Source organism: Fundulus heteroclitus, chromosome 17, assembly GCF_011125445.2.
Source record: "Fundulus heteroclitus isolate FHET01 chromosome 17, MU-UCD_Fhet_4.1, whole genome shotgun sequence".
NCBI classification, from domain to species: Eukaryota; Metazoa; Chordata; class Actinopteri; order Cyprinodontiformes; family Fundulidae; genus Fundulus; species Fundulus heteroclitus.
Window position 1 is genome coordinate 12952993 of NC_046377.1, and position 19754 is coordinate 12972746.

General features: G+C 37.4%; 1 protein-coding gene across 2 annotated transcripts in view; it reads right to left on the reverse strand.

Annotated features, from left to right (window-relative positions):
* plxna4 (plexin A4) overlaps positions 1-19754 on the reverse strand; it is a 301699-nt gene that overhangs the window by 84697 nt on the left and 197248 nt on the right. For both annotated transcript variants that reach the window (XM_036149188.1, XM_012850624.3), the window contains exons 6-7: positions 8016-8139; positions 2119-2272 (exon numbers count right to left, since the gene is read on the reverse strand). In XM_036149188.1, the coding sequence (XP_036005081.1) occupies positions 2119-2272; positions 8016-8139 (278 nt within the window). The remainder of the gene's footprint in view (positions 1-2118; positions 2273-8015; positions 8140-19754) is intronic.

Genomic DNA, 19754 nt, shown 5'->3' on the forward strand with positions numbered 1-19754 from the left:
ACATGTCTATGTTTGCATGATGGCAGCATTACTAACGTTACATGTGGCTGGCATGGCAAAAACTGAACAAATGTTTGTAATTCCCAGAAACACATTCAGCGTCAGATGTGCATTTTTACTTGGACACTGCCCGTTTGTGGATTAACAAGTGATACATTTGTTTAAGGCAGCAGATATGAACAAGATTTTCCTTCCCATGTTTTGTTCCTGTGTCCACTAGTTGAATTAAACAAAACATCAAGATGTGAGTTTCACAGATTAAAGTCTTACATCTCAGATCCAGCAGGTTTTTCCCAGTACTATCAAAAGGATTATCTCACGTTTTCTTTGTCTACCTTCTTACCTGGCTTTTGAAATCAACATCTAAAGAGTTTTAATGATTTTATAAATAGATTGTGAGCATTAGAACTGATCAAACGAAACAGGGGAGGATGGCATATCCTTCTGAGTGTTCTGGTCTTTGCATTATCTACTGATTTACTTCACTTTTTTTTTGAGAACTTTGAACTTACCCAAGCCGTATTTCTATGATGAACTCAAACTGAGCACAGCTTTACTTTGCCTTATCAAACAGCTCATTATTTGGGAGCGGGCAAAATGTGCAAACATTAAATAGTTTATGCATATATGAGACATTTCCCCTCAAAGGTAGGTTTGGTGTGTGCCTTCTCTGCAGGGACAAATTGTTCAACATGCATGCCCCTCCAATCACTGTAAGCTTCAGTTTCCTGGCATCTTTGTATCCCACTACTGTTGCTACCATACAAGACTCCACTGCAGGCTGGGAGTGAATCCAGCTGTGGTACAATTGTGACAAGTAGATAATGTAGGCACCACCTTTAAACTTTTTACCACTGTTAACGTTGCTAAGTATAACCAAAAAACAATGCAGATGTCATTTTAAATTTACCGCAGTATTTAATCAAAATGGAACACCAGCCTTGTAGCGCTTTTAAAGTACCAACAATTGAAAAGGTAGTGTTGAAACGTGATCTAAGTTGTATTTCATTTGCCATTAGAGCAGAAAAGTTATTTTTGTGAATAAAATGAGTTTTATTTTAAAATCCAGTCAAATTTATAACAAGAAAATATGATGACCTGATGAGCTCCAGGTCTTTCCTATCTCCCTAATCTTTTGCTTCAGATTCACTATTGAACTCAAGTCTGGGCTTCAACTGGGCAGTTCCAATGTTAATTAAAATTTAAATCAGTAGAATTATGTTGGCCATAATTAGATTAAGAAGATTATTTCTCTAAATCAAAATTATTTGATCTAAATCTGCCAGTGGCATGAATAATGCCTGTGTTTGACAGTTATTTTTAACCTAATTTCCTATAATAAAGAAAACAAAATTGATGAATGAAAGAAAACCGGTTCATGTTGAGGCTAAATTTAGTCATGAATGTTCTGGTGATAAACTGGAAATACAAATTCAGTTTTAACCTATGTGAACTCAAATTGGAACTAGATCTCTTTAGGGTTAACTTGCACAACCCTGGGAATCATAATGGCTTAATGTCTGCAGACAGAACTTTATTTGACGAGAGATTGGCATAGTCCCCGTTTTTAAATTTAAGTGACAGGCAGATGAGAAAAAACTGTTTAATATTAATTTGCTTGTGATGTGAGTATTGTCAGAAACATTTCCTTCAAGTAACAGTTATAATGGCATTAAGTAGTAATTTCTTAGGAACTTATTTGATGATTTGTTTACAGCTTGATAATCTCCTTGTGCTGTGTTTAACTGGGGTCCCCTCATTCCCTATGGATCAGATCCATTTGATGGACAAATGTTAATAATTATCCCAAAAGAGTATTAACTAATGTTCATGTATTTACTAAACATGCCTTAAGGCGTTGCTTGAAGGCTTGTTGAGCTGCTTATGGTAACAAGAAAATAATCCATTGGGTCTTGCTTTGCCCCAGGACTAACTTAAGGGAGAAGACCAAAATGACAGCAAGTCAGGTTTCCAGGTTATAAGAGAAATACATATGGAAACTTTATGTGTATGTTTATAAGGCAAATTAGAAATCAAATATCAAAACTCTCAGAATGCTTTATTGAAAGGAACGGTGCATTTCCTGAAGATACTTGCACCATTACCCTTGTTTCTTACCCTTGTCCACAATAATGCGTGGCATCTCCTTTTCAGCTGGCGAGGAACACTTGATCCTGTTTCCTTCCACTAGGCCGTTCATCTCAGCCAGGTCCTTAAATGTGCAGTTAACACCTGCTGAAAGCTCTGGGACATTATGGGCTTCCAGCACCAACTGCAGAAGGAAAGGAAGGAGAAAAGGTTTAGAAATGAACATAAAACCTCTTCAATTCTATTCTCCAATGCAGATGAACACCTATATGGAACAACCAAGACATTCTGCAAAACTAAAGGGTAAATTTCTCAACACGGAACAGTAAAGGTACAAAGGATTTAAAGGGCATCTTTGATGGAAAACATCCCACACACTTTAATGCTTCAGAAGATTAATTTGCCATTAAAAAAAGCAGATTCTTTAAATATCTTTAAATATATTGTCCAGTCCCAATTTAAGATTAAACAAATATACATGGAACTTAATAACTTGCTTTCTTAAACTTCAACCCTGAAACTTGCCAACAAAGTCTCAATCTGCCCGTCACTTTACCTTCCTGGTGACACCAAAAGTTTGGATTTTGAATAAATAGATGCCACGCCCTTTTTGCAGTTCTAAGCATTACAGAAATAAATAAATAAATACAATTTAAATAAATTCTAGGGAAGATCTTGTAGAGTAAAAGGTTTGTTTCTATGGAGAGAATGCAACATCACATCTAATAAGATGTAAATAATTGTAATAATATTTCAACTTAGATGTGCATTCTTCATTCATCCTATGTTCTGAGATAAAACTATTAATTCTACACTGATCAGACATGACATGATCAATGACAGCTAAGGGAGAAAAACTCTCTTCATCAAGGCCCCTGTTAGACAGAGATTTTGTGTTTAAGTTGATGCAGTAGAGACATGAAAATATTGATAGAAGAAAGTTTGACAAAAGCTGACATTTTGAAGCCTTGAATACTGTCTGAGAGTATCTCTGAACCTGCAGCTCCTGTGAAGTGTTCATGGTTTGCAGAGGTCAGTATCTAAAAGTGGTCCAATGATGGAACATTGATGGACTGGTGACCTGGGTTCATTGATGCAGGTGGGGGGTGGGCAACGCAGACCGATGTGGTCCAATCCAACAGCCTAGCTGATGTTGCTCAGATTGCTGAAGAAGGTGATGCTGGTTCTGACAGAAAATTTGGTCTTTTGATTACTTGAGGGACAAATTGGACCAGGTTGCATTTGAGGAAGATGAGAAGCTGGCGGCGAGATTGTAATGATTAGGGCAAAGTTCTGCTGAGAGTTAGTTTAAAACATACCACCAATCATCTAGTCCCTTACATGTAAATAATATTCGCTTATGCCTTTGGCCTATTTCAGCTAGATGAGGCACCCTATCACATAGAAAAAATGGTTCAGTAATGATTTGAGAAGCAGAGCAATAAGTTTGTCATTCTGGTTTAACTTTTTTTCCTAGTTAATGTAAATATGAACTGCTATAAGATAGCCAAATTGCCCACAAACTACTTTGTACGCTTCTAAACTTTACGTCAGTTTGTATCTCTGTAGCCATAATGTAGTGTTTCAAAGGTACCGGCAGACGTTTTGTGTGCTGGAATGGTTCCTGTACAATCTTTGCTTTTGATATTAGACCTTAAATGAATGCAATTTTAAGAGGCCATAATGTAGCTATAGGACACCTCAATGGATTTCTTTTGGTTTAATTTCAATGCTTGATGTGTGAGTTACTAGCTTTGTGAGTGAAGAGGAGCTAAAATTACTAAAGATATTACTTGTGCACAGATCTTTGTCATCCTTGGTCAAACAATGCAGGGTTAAAGAATGATAAAGCAAAACTACTTCAGATGAAGCATTGCTCAGGCAAGTGAAGAATCAACCTACTAGATTGACTGAAGGAGCCAAATGAAGCAGTAAACCACCAGAAACACACTCGCAAGCATGCAGGTCACTGGACTGACACAGAACAGAGCATCTCCAGGAAATAAGAAATGCAAATTTTCCATCATCATGTAAAAATGCTGCATAAGCTCCCCAGGCAGCTCAGGAAGAATAGCCTCAGCTGAAGTAAGAAGGGAGGGGAAAAAGAAAGTGTCCTTGAATAAAGGAGAGAGGAAGCTCTTGACGAAGGTGGAGCAGGGTCAAGACCACAATATACATATTGATGGAAAACCCTTTCTGTAAAGCGGGCTGTGGTTTAAACACTGATTTCAGGTGTAGCCAGTAGTACACTTGTGATGCAATGCTAAAAGCTGCATCAGCGGCAGAGAAGGGCTGACCTGCACTGTTTTTATATTGCTATTTAATGAAAAGAAAGCAACGGCTGCAAAGCCATCGACACAAAATCCCACATAAAATGGGCAGCGAATTGCTATCCCCATGTCTCCTAAATACTCTACCCATCACCTTCTTAATAGCTTGCTTTTATTTGCTTTTTCTTTACAAAAGTAAACACGGCCAGACCTGTGGTTTACTTCAATGCACTTTGAGGGAAGATTTATCAAAACTCTGAAAAGCATTTTTTGTCCTTAAGAGTAAGTGAGAATGACAAGTCTGGAATACTCAAATTTGCCTACATCTACAACACTGAAGTAATTGTAAGGTTTAAACCCCCAGTAATTATGATTATGAAATGTATTTTAGATGACGTGACATGAATAGAAATCAAGCGGTTTTGTACTGAACACATCTTTAATGAGTGAAAGTATATAGAGAAGAAATATACGGCAAATACTTGTCCGACTAGGAAAGGGCTTGTTGTTTTTAATCAGGGATTCCTATTTTCTATCTTTTCAAACACATATTTAATAGCCAAAAGGTCAAGTTGTGGCCGCAGCCTGTTTAGCTGAAATCTCTGCAGTGCATTCAGCAGAATGGTAAATGTGGCCAGAAAGGTTAAGTTCTCAATAGCATTGCACAGACACCCATGAATATTATTAAATCGATGCAGAGGTATATTTCTGACAATCAGCCGCTCACGTTTGACCTTCTGAGAAACACAGATGAGAACAGTCCTTCTGGCTTGGGACTGAATGAAATATTCTTGGTCTGGGAGATTCAAATCCAATTCTAAAAGACCTCAACACCAAATAAAAATCTACTTCACGTACTAGTGGTTATATATAAACATTTAGTGGCAACTAAAAAAGCCATTTAAAAAACATTAAACATACAAAAAAAAAATAGGCCTTAAAATTCTGTCAGATTACAAAAAATGCTTTTGAAGAAACACAAACGCTGTGTAAAACACTTAAAAATGTATCTAACTCAAACATTTATCAAAGTGGTGCAAATTTGCATTACATTAAAGCTAAATGCTATAATGTTATGTTAAAAGCTATATATGTATATATAAATTTACTCATAAAAACAGCACTTCTCAAAAGGATGAATACGATTTGAAATGTTTTACCTTTTGTCACATTAGAACAAAAGATATTGGTGTGTTTTATTGGGATATTAAGCAATGGATAAAAACAAAGTGGTGAATAGTTATTAAGCAGAAAGAAAAGGTAACATGATTTTAATGTAAGTAAAAAAAATAAAAAGGGTTGTTTTTGTATTTGGCCCTTTTTAAATTTGATGCGCTTTATGAGATCCTGATTACCCACAACTACTTAGTAAATATAGTGTGTAATCTAACTGCTCGTTATACAAATAAAATGTGTTTTTATAACAAAAAACGTTCAATATGCAGTTGTGATAAAGCTCTTCTAACCCAGGGCATTGTAGAGAACATTTGCAACATTTACAGCTTCAAGACTTTTAGGGTTTGCCTCTATCAGCTTTGCAGATTCAAAAACAAACATTTGTTGATTCTTTGCAAAATAGCTCAAGCTCAGTTACATTTTATGAAGAGCTGCGAAGATCACTTTTCAGATCTTCCAACAGATTCTCAATTGTTTTTACATCTGGGCTTTGATTAGGCCATTCTAATAAATGGATACAACCTAACCCATTCCATTGGAGCACAGGCTGCATGTTTAGGATCCTGTTGAAAAGGTGAACCTAAGCTCCAGTGTCGAGTCTTTTGGAGCCAAAAAAAGGTTTTCTTTCAACAACAATTTTCCCACAAAATATTTGTCTTTGCTAAAAGAAAAGCATCCACACAGCATGATGCTACCACCGTCATGTTTCACACATATGCACCCCTAAATGGAATTCATTTTAACCATTTGTCATCAGATTTCACCAAATCAGTCTACCTATGTCTATCTTGAGGTCACCTTCTGTGAAGAGCTCAGAACATAATAGTTTTTTTGGCACAGTTTAACCATATCGATTTATTCTCAATGTGGAAAAATCAACTGATAGCACATTATTCATGCACTTCTGCAAAAGACAGCTATTTTACACACTACACATATCAAAATTACTGAACAACCAAAAATGAGGCACGCTAACTGGTGTTTCAGAGTCAAACCTCCAGCTGATAAATGTGCTTTATTTAGCTGGCAGCACCTATGAAAACACAGCAGAGTTAAACTGTATGCTGGTAACGACTGCAAACGTTTGTTTGAAGAGTATTTCAGCAGCTGGGATTGGAAATTGTGAGGTCAGGATTAAAAGGATTGGTGTTGGCAGACAGTAAAATGACACAAAGCAGTATTGGAAAGTTAACATCATGTAGTCAATAGTACTTAAAGCCTAATTACAGTGTAGTACAAATTATTCTTGAGAGAGTGAATCTGCAAGTGAAGAGTTTCTCACTTGCAACAGATTCATCCATAATCACAAATTACTGCAAGGTGGTGCTGTTGAAAGACAAGTTATTATTTGTTTGTTTGCCTTTTTCTAGCTCAATACATAAATATATTCAACTGCTGCAGATAAAACTCCAAAACTGACCAGTAAGGTTTAACTAAAATGTATTTCACGGTGCATAATGTTGTTTCATAGTATCAGTTTGCCTTTAAACAAAACCTAAAGCTTAAAACTGTCGTCAAAGCTTTTGTTTCCATATTTGAAATGTCACTATGAACATCACATGTCCATTTTAAAATATGAAAAAAATATCTAATGTGTTAACACTATGCAACATTACAAAGATATTATTAGACTGTTCAAAGAATTAGAAGCATTTGCATTTTCTATACAAACGTATTTGATTTTTAACAGACAAATGGTTTAATTTTTTCAAGCATTTGCAGCATGATCCAAAAATAATCTCCTTTTCATCAGTCTACAAAATGTTGGGTAATTTTTCTTTAGGCCAGTCAACGTCTTCGTTGCAAAAGAAAACCACTTCAGCACATGTTTTTTCTCCCCAACAATGGAGATTATTGCTGACAGCTGGTCTTCACATTGGCATCTTCTAATCATTACAGTATTAACAGAGAACTTCTCAGATCACCCTGGGGCTGATCATTGGATTCTTTGGCCCAAGTTTTTTGTTGTCTTTCTTCCTTTTTTGGGTTTGGTTGCTGTTTGTGTTGCATCTGAGATCATATTAGCTGAGCAGCCTATCGATTTCCCGACTCCTTTAGAAGTTTTCCCCTCTTCAAACAACTTTTTTAATTAAATGACACTGTTATTCAGAAAGAAACATCCATAATCACCCATTTTACCCAGCCTTGTTGCCTTTGTCCCTAAATTAAGGCCAGGTATTACTATTGTTGTGAGTACACCCCTTCAGTTTCTGATTTAGTTACACAGAATCAGTAGTAAGCGTGTCATGACTGGTAAGTCCATCGATTTTCTATCACTCTACTGAACCTACTAGTAAATTATTTGCCTCTATGAAATGTAATTTCAGGCGTAAACAGTGCTTGATCTATTTAGAGATGTTGGACTGGTATTTTTTTTAGAGCACAACTATATTTGATGGAAAATTGACAACATAGTAAACCACTAGTCAATGGTTTGTCTTTCAGTAGAAATAATGTATGGATTCATTTTCCTCCACTCACCGTGACACTAAACTGGGACACTGATATGTTGTTCGGGTGGACACTGAGACGCACACACTGCTTGATGTCTGAAGCAAAGCGCCGGGGCTCTGACGAGCGCTCACATTTCTCCTTTCTGGCACACCTGAAAGAAAAAAAAGGGGGAAGAAAAACAGGAGGGGGTGTTATTCTGGGATGAAAAATGGACACGCATCCGAATGCACAGAGTAACCTGATCAAGGCTTACTCTTTTCTACCTGTTGGCATCTGGGAAAAGAGGAATGCCCCAACCCTTCTCCGACAGGTGCTATTGGAAACATTTATCATATTTCCTCCCTGGAAAGGTACCAAGCTACAGTGGGTGGGAGCGGTTGCATTTAAAACAAAGGTTGCTCTATATGTGGAAGCAGAGCCAGCCCATTGGGAAAGAGGTTTCCCCTGCTTTTGTGTAGCAACCTTAATGACTGGCATTCATGGGCAATGCCAAATGCAGGGGGAAAGGTGGATGCTAATGGGGGGAGGTAGGATAGATTACCCCAGTCCTTAATACCAAACCAGGTGGCCTAATCCAGCCTGTTACAGTGGTTTGAGAAAAGGAAGGGACTGAGGCTTTGCGCTATAGTTGGAATTTACTGACTCTGATTCTTAAATAAAATCCCTTGTTGGACTGAAAGGACATTCAACATTTTGAGTGGGAGAAAATTGCTATTCATTATCACCACAACCCTATTATTGCTAGTTTTTTTTATAAGAAATATTATTTGAGTAAATTTTGTGCTGGTAATGTATGTTTTGTAAAAAACCCAACAAGATAGAAATTCTCACTCGTTTGCATCTAATCCCCTTCATACATGTTTTCATGTTTAATCCCCTACTGACTTAGAAAGAAATCTTTCAGTACAATTAACAACCTGGAGAAATCCAACAAAGTCTCCAAGACGCTTTCAGAGGAATAAAAGATTAAATAGGAGAGGTCACAATGAATGTAGGTGAAATCCGAAAAACAGTAACCTTTTTCAGAAAAAGGATTTCTCCTTAATAGAAATAAATTTAAAGAAGGTGCGGTTTGACCGGGCAAGAGTATTGTAAAGTTAAGCAGCCTAACGTGCTGCAAAAAAGACAGACAGAGGAACCAAAAATAATAAATAAAAATAATCTGTTTGAGGTAGCGAGCCGGAGCAGGAGGAGGGAGAAAGAATGCAGGAGAGAAAGTGGAAGAGAGCAAAAAGAGTTTAGATTTAAAGGAATAGAGCTATTGTTGGCTGTCTGTGAGGCTTTTCCCGCTAAGCCGGTTTCAGTAGGGGTTTAATCGCTTCAGGTTTCTTTGTGCTCCTATCACTGGTGTCTGCGCCTTTTCTTTGCGCTGATTTAATAAGACCACATCTTATGAACAGCCTGAGGCAAACAAACCAAATATAAAAATCCACCAATGCAGACATTATTCTACAATTACATAAGAAACAGAGAAATCTTTTTAATATTAGCATGTGTTGTTTGCACAGAGATCTGTTAGAAATTAGCAATCCAATTCTGAATCATTGAATGATTTGATTAAACAAGTGAATTGATTAAGCTACGCTGAAACCATAGGAAATGTTTTAGTCGGTGCCCTGTAACTGAATTAGCAGTTTAAAAATTACCAAAACCACACGTCATATTGCAATGCTGTTCACATGCACAAGTTTACAGATAAGAAATGCATTTAGTTTGAACTCACAGAGTTTTGTCAGGCTGTTAGGGGTCTAATAAGTGAATTTTAACTATAAAAACTTTATTTCACAATATTTCTAACTGCTGCACAGTTGTGCAGATTAAATCTGAAATGCAGCTGATTGGGTTCTGACCAGAACTGAACAGATAACAGAGGATGTTGATACAAAAATCTAAAGGCAGGATAATAGTTTATTAATATTAAACACATAATATATGAATAGAATGCACTGGTACTCTTAGGTTACCTTCAATCATAGGTGTGCATGCAGATACACTGAAAGAAATAAAAAGCTTCACTACTTTAATAGTGTCCCTCCACATTTATGAGTCTTTATTAATATCATTTAACACGTATTAGTTGCTTCTAAGATCAAGTTTTTATTTCCCTGCTGATTTGTTTAACTTTAACACCGCAAATAAATAGAAAAATGTGAATTCAAACTTTGCCCTCACTTCACAACACAATTTTTGTTTGTCACATGAATAGAGGTGGGTACAGTAGCCAAACATTGCACTCAAGTAACAGCAGCACTATTTCACCATATTTTACGTGAAGTTAGTCAGAGTTGGTAGAATAGCCAGAAACTTAACTTAAGAGTAATGCTACTTGAGTAATAAATCATGACTCAAGTAAAAGTAAAAGGTACAGTGCAGTAAAACTACTCCTAAAAGTACATTTTGTTCAAAAATTACTCAAGTAAATGTAATTGAGTAAATGTAACTAGTTACTAGTCACCTCTGCACATGAATAACGAATCAGATGTGAAAGAAATATCAGACAGTACTTGATTCACAGTAGATCTGCTCAGGGCCTATAAATGACCCATGAGGTTTACTGAGCAATATATGAGTCAGGTTTAAGACATCTTCTGTTAGAGTCTACTACCCATAAATACACACAATAACAGCTGACAATGAGGCAGGAAAATAATCGTAAACAGAAAATATCTCTGAGGACTAGTAAGCTGGAGGAGTTGAAGTTTTTCTTTTAAACTCCATTTTAATGAAAAATAATTATCCCTTTAGCCACGAGTTGCCATTTATGTTTAATAAGAGTTGTAATATGTTTCTATAAAAGAGACAACAACACCTAATGAGGCAATCTCAGTGGAATAAAAGCAAGGAAAGTTAATAAATCATCCCATTATCTGTGTGTCTTTTTAAAAGGTAACTGTTGTTTTGGTTCATATGAACACATGAAGTAAGCATGAAAATGTTCTTATGCTTGAAGCAATCTAGTCTGAAGTGAGAGTAACCAAAAACTTTCCAAATCAAGCTAATCTTCTGTGGTTCAATCTTTTGTCACAGCTAAATATTTTTATAAATATTTTCTTATAGTTCCCTTGTTGGTGGATGTAGAGAAGCCACAATCCAGGCATTTTAAAATGATCCAAACTGGAGTCCCTGACTAAACTCAGATTTTACTTTATCCTTGTAAGTGATAAACTGATTCGAATTCATTGTTGCTGCCCCCTTAGTGTTAGCCATAAAGCCATATGGCCCAATGTTTAGGAAATCACTGCCTATTATGTGTGGGTTAGTTGCAAAATGGTAAAAGGAATCTTCCCAGACTGGCTGCTGCAGCTACTCGTCAGTCTGTACGAGGTGACGTGGTAGATATGCCTCTACAGGGGACACATCTGGTGGCCTAGTTCTTAGTGTATTACACCTGTGTCCTGGAGGTTCTAGGTTTGACTCCCACTCCCCTCTTGCTCAGCCACTCTGCGTCCCTGAGCAAGACCCTTGGCCCCACAATGCTGGACGGGCTAAGGAGTGGCATAAAGAGATGGGTTAAATACAGAGGATGCGTTTCATTGCAATGTAAGTTGCAATGAGAAATAAAGTTGATTGTTATTAGCAAGATTGTCAGTCCGCTAGGGTTTGTGTCCTGCAACTTTCAGATGTGCCTGGTCCTGAACCGCTGGATCAAATGGTGGAATTACCTCTTCAAGCAATTACCCTCCACAGAGTCCTACTAATGACCTAATCATTTGATTCATGTGTGCTGAAGCAGAGAGACATGTAAAGATTACAGCACAATGCCCCCTGAAGGACTGAGGCCCCTTTTTCCACAGAGCTGATTATAGCTTACATTACATTTTCCAACATTCAAGCAAAGTACTGAGTTTCTTTAGTTTTTGTGGCATTAGAATATGTTAAAGACAAATTATTTAATGAATCAAAACAGTAACCATGCAATGGTTAGCCTGGTGGATCGGATAAGAAAAAGACGTGTTTACTGCAGATGTAGCCAGTTATATCTTTAAAAACAAATGTGAGAGCTCTGCATTTCCATGTCTCATAGACATATTCCACTGTTAAATTTACATTATTGTCATTAAAGAGGACATATTTTCTTGGGATTCTTTTCTTTCCACTAGGGCATGAAAAAGCTTTTCATGCATATAACAGAACATCAAAGTTCTTAAAGTTCCAACTCAGACCATCCTTCACAGAGCCTCTGTATAAAAACTGTCTTTAACAAAATTAATTGGTTAAAATACAGAGTTTAATACAAGTAGACAATAGACAAAGTGCAATGATGTCAAGTACAAGGGCTAGAGTGCAACATCTAAATTCATATGCATTTAAACCTCTAACATTCTTCAAAACTAGTTGGGTATCTATGGGGCAGAGTTTGCATGGCTCGAGAGGAAAGGAGGAAAAGATTACTAAAGAGAGAGCAGCAGCATCTGGCCATGCGAGGCTTCAGGTGTAATGCATACCTAATGAAAGGCTTGGTGAAGGTCAAACAGGCTGTGAAATGAAAGCTATTAAATTCCCACAAAGCTGTGGTCCAGCCATCCCTAGCTCCATCAAATACCTGTGTCAGGAAAATGTGCACAAATGAATGAGACCATACACAGGTGTCCATTAACCTATAGAAGATGCTCGAAGACAATCTATGTGGAAGTAAACGATTATTTTTAATAACAATACTGGCAAAGTAAAAGGAAAAACACCCCCCTGCAGAGAGCCTGCATGATCTTAAAAGTATCACTGTAGATTACACACACATTTTAGATCTTTACAGTATTTGGGATAAATCAATGCACAACAAATAGGTACCCTGTAGCTCAGCTGAAACCCTATTATCACACTACCCAGCATCATCACACACTACACAGAAACCCTGGCAGGCTTATTGCCTGCAGCTCCATAAGTTACTTTTGGAGAAGGAGTTGTATCATATACATTTAATCTTATAGCACACTGCATGTCAGCAAACACACACAAATGTTTCAAACACACAGACACACATGCGAGTACACGTCTTGCTATCATTAATGTGCTTGTCCACAGAGCATGGTGAAATTTGCATGAAGGAGCTGGTGGAAGAGTCATTACCCGGCCCAGTGGCCATGACCCTGTTACTCCAGTTTGTGTAGACACACGCTAAGAATCACAAATCAACCGTCTCATGCTCATAAAACCTGTCTCTTGTAGCACCATACCTAAGGAAACAGACTGCAGAGTGGCAGCTCCCAGGTGTAGAACTCTGATACGACTGATGGAAGAACCCCAGCTGAGCAAAAAATTATACAGTTACACCATTATTGAAGGTTTGCAATGTGTTATAAAACTGTGTGTAAATCCAGTTCAGGTTAGTTTACTTTTTAAAAAGCTGCATTACTGCAAACATCTTCAGGCAGTTCACAACACAAACAGATCCCCTTTATTTCCAGTTATCTACACAACCTGTCAAAAGTTTAAACACACATTTAGCATTCTATTTTCACGTGTCCTTTCGAGGCATTTCATGCATGCCATATTGAAAACCTGGTTGCCTAGATTTGACAGGGCAGTTTTGCTCTATACACTGAAACAATCAACTAAAAGTGAGCAAATATTTATTGAAATTAGTCTATATGTCCTTAGTTTGAGCTCTATGTAAGATTATCTGTCAATAGAATTAATATATTGACACCTAAAATAAGATAATTATATATACTACACTTGAAATGAGATGGAGATGAGTTGTTCCTATTTTAAGTTAAAAAATCTTATTTCATTGGCAGATCATTTAAACTTTCCAGCTCAAACCATGGACCAATACACTCATTTCAAGAACATTTTACTTACTTTTAATTCCATTTTTGCAATGCAAAATTTAATTTTGTGATTGACTTCATTAAATCATTAATCAGTCTGTCATTTTTTTCTCTTCATAGTAGGTACACCTGGTCTGGCATTCTGTTAACTGTGACATCATCCAGGGAAGACAGATCACCTGCCATTACCATCTAATGTAGAACAGATTCCTGGATCAATGTGTGCTTCTGTGCTTGTTTTGTCTGTCTTGTTGTGTCTCTGCTCTGTCTTCTCTAACCCCCAGTCGGTCGAAGCAGATGACCATTCACACTGAGCCTGGTTCTGCTGGAGGTTTTTCCTTCCTGTTAAAGGGGAGTTTTCCTCTCCACTGTCGCTTCATGCATGCTCAGTATGAGGGATTGCTGCAAAGCCATGGACAATGCAGACAACTGTCCCTGTGGCTCTACGCTCATTCAGGAGGAGTGAATGCTGCTTGTCAAGACTTGATGCAATCTACTGGGTTTCCTTAGACAGGACATTTTTTGAGCAATCTGAATAATTTGAATGAATTTGACTTTGGAAAGTGCCTTGAGATGACGTGTATCATGAATTGGCACCATATAAATAAAATAAAATTGAATTGAATTAAATCCACATTGAATCCAACATCAAAAAAGGCAGGCCACATAGATGTAATAGTAACAGCCACACAAGCCCAACATGAAAAGGTGCAGCCCTAGACCCCCAGGCCATCCCCACACCTCCAGTTCCTACCAAACCACCACAGGTGCTGAGGTGGGAGAATGAGGAGTATTTCGTGCCCACAGACCCCTCCATTGCTGCTTACATGTTGTCTGTGGTAATGTGAAATGCTGTGATGAATGTAGATGTTTTTGCATAACAAAAAGTTTTGCTTCATAATTTTCATGATACTATTCAAAAAAGTAAGAAGACAGTAATTATTATTACTGTGTTATTGTGTTTTATATTATGCCTAAATGTAACATACATATATGATATACCCAGTCATGTTAGGATAGGCTGGATATTGGCTACATGATCTGGGAAGGAAGCCAACTAATTGCAAACATGTTTCTCAGTAACAACATTTAAACATCCATTTTCAACCTTAGTTGAACCACAACATTTTTTTTACAAAATCCTCAAAGAGGGCAAGAATGCAGTGGTATGTTTACTCTCCCACTGGGAGGAGACCCCGGGGAAGACCCAGAAATCGCTGGAGGGACAATATCCCGTCTGGCCTGGAGACACCTTGGGATCTACCAGAATCAGCTGGAGGATGGCACTGAGAAAAAATATGTTTTCTCTCCATTTGCCCCAGCAACCCAATCGTTTGCTCTCTACTCAGAAGACAAGAGGAAAAGAATGCATGATCATATTTATCACCAGGTTAATAATGCAATGTTGTGTCCTTGCAATTACTCAGGATTATGGGATACAAGAAAATTGTAGAATTTGTTTGTATTATGTTTCTTTAAAAACAAGCATCGTCATCGTTTTTCTTTTTTGGTCCTGATTGCAACCATTATTTCCTTCATCTGCTGTGTTCTATTGTATTATCAGCGCTGGTGAGTGCAGCCAATGTGGTCAAAGAAATCTGGGCTCCTTGCTCCTTGCAAATACTAAAAGCTTAAGCCTTCTCTGTAAAAAAGGGCCAGAAGTTCACTCATTGCACATTTTTTAAAGAAATCTGCAGCCATAACTTCAAAATCAATGAACATCAATGGCTTAGATATACAGTATTTCTTATCATAAGAGGGTTAACGCTAACAGGATGCACTAGTGTTTTGGGTTGGCGAACATCCTTCCATCGAAATGAAAGAGCAGTGAGTCTGCTGCTAAACGTACAACCTGATGCTGTAGCACAAATCTGAGCAAAAACCCCATAATGCAATGGGAGTGATGGGGACTACAATCACCTATGTGACAGTAGAAAAGTTGGTTACCTCGGAAACTGAATGCAGGCTGAATAAAAGACCCTATGGACCCAGGAGTCACAGTAATTGTTTTGGCAAGCTCTCTTGCTTCTTGGATGTCAAGAGATGTGACATATGCTGTTCCTGTCCAAGTACTGTATGATCTGCTATATCTGGAAGGCAATACTACATAAATATCGTTGGACAAGAAAACATTTTTTTTTTCCCACTAATACATTTTCTAAATAGAGGTGCAGGTTCAAACTGTTGCCTTGCAGCACAAAGGTCTAAGATGCAAATCCCACCCTGAGGTCCTTCTGCACGGACTTTGCAAGTTCTCAAACTTGATGGGAGGCCTTTATTCTCTCTGGTTACTCTGTCTTCCCCCCAAAATCCCAAAAATTACTGAAAGGTTAACTGGTTATTATAATTTCCCTTAGGTGTGTGCATGCATGGTTGCTTGTCTTGTGAGTCCCTATATTGTCCTATGATGGGCTCGGAACCTGGCTAGGGTATACTCCACCTCTTGCCCAATAACTTCAATCCAAGTAACAATGTTATCTGACATTAGTACTTAAACATAAATAAAGATTAGTATTGGATTATATATTGTGGTGATAATTATGTTGTTGCCATAGAACAGAATATGTTATGGCATATGCAAAATGGTTTACCTAAAATCCAGAAAGACTTTCAATCATTACTAAGATGAGCAATTGATGCCTAAGCATAGTTTACCTTTTTATCTTTATCTGGACGATCTTATTCAGGAGATTCATATGCCTCCAGCTGGATGATTTTTAATCTTCCTTTCTATTGTGGTGTGAATTTATATACCCCTTTCAACCTGACGTTCAGTGGCCTCATCATTTGGAATACATAACCGTACATCTTCACTTCCTTTGACTGTCACTACATCTCCCCATCGTCTCTCTCTCATGTCAGTCCAGTTTATGCTCTACTGGGCAAAAGCAAGGCAACTAAAACCACTGTGAGTGAGTGTGTGTGTGTGTGTGTCCACTTTCCAGTGGTTGCGAATTTTTGTGTGTTCTAGAGTGACAATAGGTGACAGTGAGCAACAGTCCAGACTTAAGAGTGGACGTGCAGCTATTTTGTGTGTGCCTCGGGGTGTGTGCTGCTGGTTGATGGATTAGTATTGTGTATGTGGGAGTGTGAGTCAGTGTGCTTTCTCAAACAACGGCGGTGGCAGTTCAGAGAGAACTAGGATGCACAGCACTCTGTTCCATCCTGATGCCCCTGTCACTTCTTGGCCTTGTTCCTTTCTCTCAACCTTCCTTAGGACCCACCAGGAGGTGCAGGGTGAGAGGAGAAACTAGTGGCTCATACACAAGGGGCAGCTACCCTTCCCCAGGCAAAGACATCAGCTCTGTGCCATGGGATCTTAGCATCTCAAAATCAAAGCAACAGGTTTGAAAAGGTTGAACTTTTTGGGTGGCCAAGTTACTGACAAGAGAGTTTAAGAATAAATTCTTTACTTGCACAGTACTTTGTTTGGAAAAGTCTTGACATTTTTTTGTCAAAGTGACAGCTCTGACAAACAGGAGAATACTAGAAGTGTAATGAGATCTTGTGCCACAAGTATTAGAGCCCCATGGTATTTATGGTCAACTCAAAGTCAAATTGACTTATGCAGGTAAATTTCAGCATATGACTTAACTTTATATATATATATATATATATATATATATATATATATATATATATATATATATACACACACACACACACACACACAATACCTTTTTCCAAACGTAATTTTCATTTTCCCGCCCTTATCTAAATTTTAAAAAGGCCAAAAGTTCCAGACTGCTTGGTTACCCTGCTATCCTTTCTTGGTCATCTGTGCTTCCAACTCGTGCTGTGACTGTTAAGTGATCTCATGATACTTATAAACTATTAGTCAACAATTACTGTATTTCAAATAGCTTTCTGAAGTAGTAGAGTTTTCTGAAGAATAAGTTTTCTAATACTGCACACACATATGTCGTGATTTATTTCCTATATTTCATGCAACCCAAAAATACACTGAATTCAAAATTAAATATTCAGACTAACCAAACCAGGTTTCATTTACTGTATATTTATTGATTCTTTAAAATAAATGGCAATTTAGTTTTCACCCAAATTTAGCTAGAAATCTCCTGTTATGAACCTGATATTATGGACAGTCTTCATTCAGCTAGATGTATTGGTGCATCTTTGCTATTGGTACAATGTATCCTGGCAGACGTTTGAGGTGCACATCTCCAAGAGTGGATACTGATGTGAAAAAAACATAATAATGTTACGACAAATATTACTTAAAATGTCTAGTCCATTCCTTGAATGGGACCACATCAGTGATTATATATGGTAATGAAATCAAATTAAATGTGTAAAAACATTCCAAAACATAGAAAACTCCAAATAATGAAAACTATGCAGATTCTTTGTTTTTGTGTGGACATTGTTTAACCCTGGCAAGAGTGTATGTTAGAGCACCTAAAGCTGTCTCCAAGGGAGCCAAGAGGTCAACATAACTGAATCTAAGAACTTGGTAGCAGTTAATTACAGTGTTTCAGTTTAATTAACATTAGTTTGGCATACCACAATAATGAGCATAGTGAAGAAATGGATAGTTATGAGCACAGTGACAGGTAGCGATGGAGCAGAATTAATGAAAGAAAGAGGATTGGAGGAGAGATCAACAATGGATCTGCCAATTAGCTTCTCCTTCTGAAAAGGTTATTTGTTTGATGGAACTTTAGATGTCAGTGGAATACAAAAGCTAGAAAGCAAAAGAAACTTACAGACTTCAAACATTTATCAGGCCTTCAGGTAATTTCATACGACTTCCAGAATGTCCAATATCTACCAATAGGCATGTAAATGACTGATGACTATTTACATAAGGTATAATTATAAAACCAGCAAGCATGCAAACTTTACAAAAACTAATACTTTTATATTATGCATATTAACTAAAACCACAGAAGTCTGAACTCAGATTAAAATCGATAGACTTTCAAGGATGCACTAATCACTGCGGATCACTGACTTGTACCTACTGAACAACTGATTGTATTAATACTCCTCAACCACTCAAATGAGAAAACAAATTTGCCTATATCCAGTGGCACAGGTGACTACATTCTCTTGTCGCCTTGATGTAGGATCAGTACATATGAGTGCTTGTAATTGATAGGAAAGAATTAGTGACATTGAGGAGAAAATTATTTATGAATCCAAATTCACTCAAAATTACAAAATAAAAAATAATAATTTCAGCCAGTGACATAAAAACAAGAGTAGGACTAAACATATGAATGCATAATTAACACAAGTAAGAAATCCTTGTACAATAAAGCCTGTTGGTTAGACTTGGCAGACAGAGGAAGTGACAAAGAAACTGAAATAATTAAAAAAAGGCAAAAAAATAACTATCACCACCAAGAGCAGAAATTAAGATATGCAATCCAATTATTAATGTAAAGATATTACATAATTAGAGTCACTTTTTCCAAATAGACACTGATCTGCTCGGGTGTAATGTGCGATATTTCCAACATGCGAGACAACTGTGATGACAATCATTTTGACAAAAATCTCTCTCCAAATATGGTCCTCAATCTGTCTAGCTGTCATGCACTACAGGCATCTTGACATGCTAGTTAACCACTTACAAGCTCACAGCTGACAGAGCAACATTAGGGGAGGTAACATATCCACAACATGGCTGCAGGATCTCTGGTATATTGGCTCTCAGCAGGAAAGCCTCTGCCTTACTTGGAGGGATTCAAGTGTGGATGGAAGTTGGAGAAAAACTAACCTGAGATAACACCCTTGCGATGTAAATAAAAACAGTAAGACATGAATCCCCTGAGCTTTGCTGGGCTGAATATGGAAATTAATAAAAAAGTTATTTAGAAGAACATAACTTGACTGGAATTTGTTGGTACAGCAGAATATATGGGGTCATGATAAATCTCACAAAACCAAAGACAGCAAAAAAGCAAACCACCTATGCTGGTGAGGAAGCTAACATTTAGAAGGCTTTCAATAGCAAGCCAAGATTTGT